Source organism: Poecilia formosa, unplaced genomic scaffold, assembly GCF_000485575.1.
Source record: "Poecilia formosa unplaced genomic scaffold, Poecilia_formosa-5.1.2 Scaffold81, whole genome shotgun sequence".
In the NCBI taxonomy this organism is placed as follows: Eukaryota; Metazoa; Chordata; class Actinopteri; order Cyprinodontiformes; family Poeciliidae; genus Poecilia; species Poecilia formosa.
Window position 1 is genome coordinate 1,075,941 of NW_006800020.1, and position 6,868 is coordinate 1,082,808.

Consider the following 6,868-nt stretch of genomic DNA (forward strand, 5'->3'; position numbering starts at 1 on the left):
TGACTTCCAGCCGAACATTATTCACAACCTCACTCTGCCCTCACCCCTCCTCCAGAACAGATAAAGTAGAAGGACTGAGGTGTCAGCACTCTGGCTTTTAGGGATTGCCGTCTCTTGCCATCTGCTGTCATTCACTGTAATCCATCTGATGGCTAAATCAATGAACAGTTTCTGTAAAACCAAAACCATAGGCCATGCACTGCATAGTTTGCTTTGAAATAAAAAAGAAGACCAAGACATTTTAGCTGTAGTAGCAAAATGATGGATGTGGACTTAAAAGCTCCATGCAGCTTTTAAGTCCACATCCATACATGCTCATAATTGCCAGCATGTATCTGGTCTTTACAGGGACACAGACATTGTCAGATCCTGACATGAAATTGTGGCTATTGATGAGTAAAGCAATACTCATGTGTTGGAGATGCTCTGTGTGTGGCATTTTATGACTTTACCAGTCACAAGAAATGTAATAGTAAGAGCTCTTCAGGGGTCAAATTATTTGTCAGTTAAAGTTTGCATAATATTATTTTCACTGGTTAAAAAAGTAGGAAAAACCAAAGAAAACAAATAGTGTTTCTCTATGCCCAAAAGCATTTCAACAGGATTTTAAGGTTTGAAATATAATGTGACTCTTTAAAAATAAAAAAAACTAAATAGTTTAGTAAGACTGAGTTGTTGTGTTGTTGTTCTTTGTCAAAAATTAGATGGGTTTATTGACTCAGCTTCATCCAAATATTATGAGTAACCCAATGGCAATTTACAAGGTTTGCTTTTAGATCCCGCCCTCTTAATCTTTTTTTTTATTGCACTACAACTGGGAGGTATCATGAGAAACCATTTCATTACCTTAACAGCTATGTTAATGAAGCTATTTTAAACCATGGTTTCATTCCAAATACTTAGAACTTCAACTGCCTAAGAAGGCAAGTTCACATGACACAGCTGTTAAAGTGTAGGTTTGTTGTCTGTGCATTCTGGAATTGATGAAAGTACTTATATTTTTCTTTAATCATACAGGTTCTCCAGATCCCTCATGTACTTCTGTTTGTATCATTCCACAAGTCTGTCTCACAATCTTATTTATGACTTCAATTGCATCATCTTAGTTTTGCACTCTAAAATATTCCATTCTAGTGGTCTAAAAGTAATTCTTATTTAATATACTTGGTTTATCTCTTTTTTTTTTACCTTAATTCTTTTATACTTTAAAAACTGATGCATTTTGTATAAGCTAAAAGGTTCTCTAGGAAATTGACGTCCCATTATTTTTCATAGAATTGAAGAGGGAATTAAATTTAATTAGAAAGAACACAATAGGGACAAAAAGCTTACATGATCTGCACACTGTATTTTATTGTATTTCAAGAAATAACATCAGTAAATTTCAAAAAAGCTAAAAAATACCTTTGCATTTTTTATGTAAAATTGGGTACCCAAAAAATAATGTGTCAAGTATCGCATTTTCCTTGTATTTTCTTTCATCTCTTTCTTTTTTTATCTTCTCTTTTTACAAATGATTAAAAAGGTTGAATGCAAAATCATCCTTTAACCACTTTGATACTCATGTTTGCAGTGGCCCACATAAAGAGGTTCAGCTTGGATTCCACGTCTAAACAGGAAGTGAAGCAGAAACAAGAGAATGTAACAGGCAGACATTATAAAAAGCATGGTAGTGCTTTGCTGAAGGGGCCAGCAGTAAGTGGTATAAAGGCGGACATGCTAAAGTACCTCAGGAGCTTGCATCGAAACTCTTGTAGTCGTGGAAATGCTCTTTCAACACAGGAGGTTTGCCTTTCATTGCTCCAAAGTCTCTCAGCAGCAGCACTTGCTCTTGGCCTGTTCATTTTGATTATTAAAGACAAGAATTAAAGACATTCTTGTCAAGCAAGCACATTTTTCAATAACATTTTATCTTTGAAGAGATGTTTGGGTCTTACACACCAGAGACGTGGGGATAGGTTGGTAGCGTCTACATATTCCCCCCACAGACAGACTTCTCCTCCGATCACTAAACTCTTCTGCTTCTCAGTACCTGGTCAGATAAAAAAATAAAAATGAAAATAAAAGATTCTTACTCTTGAGACTGAATAAATAATGACAAATGAGTTCACAAAAGTCTATTTTTTGTTCTATAAAATTTGGGATTTGCTGCCACCTGGTGGTTTGACAATCAATGGAACGTCAGTGAAGAAATTGGTTGTCTGAAATTGAGAACTACATATCAGGTTATTTTCACAACCTGAACAACTCACAGCACATCTGTTTTTTGTTTGTTTGTTTGTTTGTTTGTTTGTTTGTTTGTTTGTTTGTTTGTTTGTTTTTCACTAACCCTTGAAGGCTAGTGGCCACACATTATAGTAGCGGGCCCAGTTGTGTGTGGGTCCAGGCTGGTCCAGATACCACGGAGAGGCCAGAATCACCCTGAGTCCAGCTTTAACAACCCTGCGTACTTCACAAAGGTAACAGCCCTGTTTCCATACCTCCACCACTGACAAAAACTTGCGCTGCAACACAAAACAACTCAACATTATATATGCACACAGTTTCAGTGGTACATTGCCTTCCACATCATCCACACTTGTATGGCATCCTTCATCTTTTACCTTGAAAAATAATAGCCGCTGTTGTTTGTATGACAGTCATTGAGAAACTGAATTCTTTACTTTTATTTTGACCACTGTAATATGATCACATTTACAATTCAATCAAATATCCAGAACATTGTGGTACCATTTCAGTCAAAGGGGATTTCAACTTTTCAAAACTCTACATACACTGTGCATGAATGTCAAATAAAATTATCGCCTTCCAGTAACTCGCCCAATAACTGCAAAAGATAAGCACCAGCACCAGCCCCTCCGCCCCCCCACAGTCTGGCAAGGATTACATGGGTACAGATAATGGATTTATTTTTTTTAGCTAATTTTGGATTATAAATTATGAACTTCTAAAGACATTCTGTGACACAAACGTGTCATTTTCAATCAACAGTACATATATCTGTTGCCGCATCCTTACTCGTTCATGGTAGTCAAAAACATCCTGCCACACAATGGATGTCTTCCTGAGTACTGATGTGATGTTCACAATTCTGTTAATAAAAGTGGACATATTAATCTTTTTTATAGATTTGATTTGCATGTAGGCTTCAACCCAAAATCTCTCTTCTATTGCCTTACTTTTCAATGTAGAATGCTTCCAGTTTAGAAAAGTCCAATCCAAAACCCATCTTGCGCATGAATGCACGGATGTAAGGATTTGATCTCCTACAAAAAAGCAGTGGGAAGTATTTACTTTCGTGTTGTTACACTCAGTGATGACTTGCAGCTTTTTTGACAGCTGAAAACTACTTCAGTTGAATATTATGTTTGTGTTTCTCTTCTTCACATTGACTTACTTTCAATTTTCAAACTTACCAGCAAGAAAAGTCGACCTCATCTCCTCCTAAGTGGATATAGGGGTCAGGAAACACAGAGGCCACTTCCTTCAAAAGTGACGCCATGAACTGATATGTGGAGGGTAGTGTTGGATTAACAGGTCCAAAAGTCCCTGAAGGAGTGCCCCCTCTGTAGCATGAAGTCAACAACTCAGACTGACCTGAGACATAAATCCTTTAGTAAATATATATACATATACATACATATATACATAAAATAAATAGTTATCACATTAAATGGCTGGTGGAGCAAACCAATGCACATACTAAATATTGACTTGATTTTATTTTTAGCACTTTTAGAGTATTTTGTGTGGTTTAAGGTTTAAAAACCGAGACCGTCAGTGTGAACACACAATACTTATCAAGGCTTTGTGCTACAAAAACATACCACCACAACATTCACGAATGAGAGCTGGAGGACTGGTTCACTGCTTGTTTGTTTTAAATGTTCTTTATTTTGCTTTGAAATTGTACCTTTTCCCCAAGATTTTGTGTGGCCTGGCGAATCAAACTCCGGAAGGACTCTTATTCCTCGCATCCTGGCATATGAGATCACCCTTCTCACATCTGACTGTGTGTAGATGTGAGTCACTGGATGGAAAGCCCCCTGTATCAGAGCCAGAAGTTTTTGGTTTTAGGGAGGAGGCAACTTCCCAGCACTCGTGACTTAAAGAAGCAGGGGGCCATAAATATTCACTATGGAAATCCATAATTGAGTGTGGTTTAATGCTTATTTCATTTTTTTTCTTAAAATACATTGTCTTTAAATACAACTTAACAGCTGTTCCAAATCACATACCTTATTGGAAAGGTCTGGGAATTTTTGGCTTTGGTAAGGGAATGATGGATCATCAACAAGGTGCCAATGAAATACATTAAACTTACTGTAGGCCATTGCATCCTAGAAAAGAAAAACAAAAAGGCCATGGATGATCAATTGAACAGAAATACGGGCTAAGATGACGCATGATTGTTACCAGAGTTTTTAAAATGGCCTGCACTGGTAAGTAGTGGCGTGAAGTGTCCAGTAAAATTCCTCTGTAGTTAAATTGTGGGTAGTCCTCAATCTCAGTCTTGTTAACATAATACTGAAAAACAAAAAATACATAAAAACGAATAACTAAAAGCTAAGTCATCATTGCTTAATGATGGATATCATTTATAAACTTGAGCTTTAGTATTTGAGAAACTTTGACTTACTGAGCCAAAATCATCTTGATACACCAACTGGCTGAAGGTTTCTAGACCTGTGCTTGATCAGAAAAAAAACACACATTAAAAACTCTTATTTAAATATTCATATAAGATGGACATTCACATTCAAAAAAGTACTGAGTTATTTCTTTACCCTAAATATTAGGTTTGTTGGTTAAATTTGTTTTGAATGCCAATACAGACATCATGTAGTCACTTACATAGTCATATTAAGCTAGGGCTGAGAAAGATGGGTTACTTTTGATGCCAATACGACTTGTTCAGCAATAAACAAGTTGGGGGTTTCATTTTAAAAAGTCTTTAGTAGCTCTAATTTGTCACTTTAATCTGTTTGTTTTTTTACTTGGAACAAAACTCTAGTTGAAACCCATAACCTATCCAGTCTCTGATCCTGGACTTGGTAAGAAAAAAAACTGAAATTCTGTTGTTTTTCACCAACAGAATCAACTATTATTGATAACTGTTATCAATAATAGTTATTGATAACATTAGTTAACTGCCATTATGTTCATTTTAATAAGGTACTTTCTAATTCTTTAAAAATACAGTGATAGCAATTACCTCTTAGAGAACCCCACACAGTTTCTGCATTTAGAGATGCTTGCCCAGCAAAGACACTCAATTTGTCTAAAACACAAATGGGAAAAATTCTCAGTGATAGCTTTTACCATTTGGATTTTGTAAATTTAATACCTCTTTATGCATGTTTATTCTTACATCTCTCTGAAGAGTCTTGGTTTGGGTAACCCTGGCAGTCATGATGGTCAAGACTAATTGTGAGAGTGAATACCTCATTCTCACTGAGTTGTAAAGTATCGTTCCCTGTGAAAAATGAGTGCAAATATAGATAAATGACATTTTACTAAAATGTACAAATGTTCCAACCAAAGTATTGTACTGTTAGACAACACAAGGGTAAAGCTGTATAGGCATGGCCCATTGTCATTGAATGTGTTTGTGGTAACAGGCTTTGACTGAGCTGCTGTTTCTACAAAACCCATTCATCTACTTTAAAAGGCACAACGACAAACAAAACGTTCATAACAAAACTACTAAGCAATTCACCGTTTTAAATATGTTATCACCAGAATGTCTTCTATTAGGTTCATGATAAAACACATAAGGGTTATTTACCGACAGTGAGTTGTTTTAAAATTTAAAAATAATAATTGTGTAGCTATGCTAAAAGTGATCAAGTTGGCTTCTAAATGCAAATAAAGTTAAAAATTTATATTTTCTTAAGTACACTCACCATAAGTGTATCCTGGAAATAAAATGGAAAAATATCTCTTGAATGCTGCGTCCAGAACAGAACAGCTGTGCTTTGTATCCAAGTTTCTTCTATATCCAAAACTGAAAGATTGGGGCTTCAGTTGGTATCTCTCTGGAGAGGGGATAACTATTTGTGGCAGTGGCCACACACTCTCTGCTGTGTTTAAGCCGAGATGAATTATGATCAGTAGTAGGAAAATATATTTTATCAGAGTGCAGTGTCCAGGATTTACTGAGCACATGACTTTCATATTCGACTTTTCACCTTCAGCCCAACTGAGTTAGTCAGGTGCATAGGAGCATGTAGTCAGGTGAGGTAAACAACAGGCAGCTTACCACTATGCCTACTAATATACATGATAATAGCAGTACTACTACTACCAGGGGTGCCTTGCCAACATTTTCAAAGGGGCGTCTAAATGGGGGCCATCAACACACAAAGCCTTAAAAGTTCAGGAGTTTTATTATACTATTGGCCTATTCACAACTAAGAAGGTCATTTAACAAATACACAAATAAATAAATAAACAAAATATTTATTTTTGGCCAAGTAATAGTAATGATATGCTAGAAGGATTTATAAGAGAAGATTAAGTCCATTCTGCACAATGTATTAGTTATTTATTTATCAGTTTATTTATTGAAGCTTGGGCATAGGAACAAAAGTAAAAGTCAAACCTATTACACATTAGGGTGGTTTACTGAAATGTTACCATTAAAATTTTATTGGGACACAATCGTGAGGTTTAAAACACAAATGTAGAGGTTTTTTTTTTTTTTGGTTTTTTTTTAACATTAAGTGTGCGAGTGAGATATTGCCAACATTGGGAACAAATTTTACTTACTTATTATACTGTTTGGCTAACCCAGGTTCGACATTGATAAAGAAAGACATTAAATTTCTTTTCACATTTTATTTTCTAGTTTGTCTGACGTAAGGCC

The 6,868-nt window shown here is 35.7% G+C and overlaps 1 protein-coding gene across 2 annotated transcripts; it reads right to left on the minus strand.

Annotated features, from left to right (window-relative positions):
* Nucleotides 1–1,352: 1,352 nt before the first annotated feature.
* On the minus strand, nucleotides 1,353–6,223 carry hexa (hexosaminidase A (alpha polypeptide)). 2 transcript variants are annotated; one of them, XM_016673717.1, is made up of 14 exons: nucleotides 5,907–6,223; nucleotides 5,372–5,476; nucleotides 5,216–5,281; nucleotides 4,640–4,686; nucleotides 4,417–4,527; nucleotides 4,239–4,340; nucleotides 3,914–4,046; nucleotides 3,417–3,597; nucleotides 3,180–3,266; nucleotides 3,019–3,091; nucleotides 2,330–2,504; nucleotides 1,942–2,032; nucleotides 1,729–1,836; nucleotides 1,353–1,609 (listed from the first exon to the last, which is right to left on the minus strand). In XM_016673717.1, exons 1-14 carry the CDS (start codon nucleotides 6,175–6,177, stop codon nucleotides 1,546–1,548), a joined length of 1,614 nt encoding a protein of 537 aa, XP_016529203.1. In that variant the 5' UTR covers nucleotides 6,178–6,223; the 3' UTR covers nucleotides 1,353–1,545. The 2 variants fall into 2 exon arrangements, with proteins under 2 accessions (XP_016529203.1, XP_016529204.1); XM_016673718.1 differs by lacking the exon at nucleotides 5,907–6,223 and having other exon boundaries at nucleotides 4,640–4,691; nucleotides 5,372–5,391.
* Nucleotides 6,224–6,868: the final 645 nt, after the last annotated feature.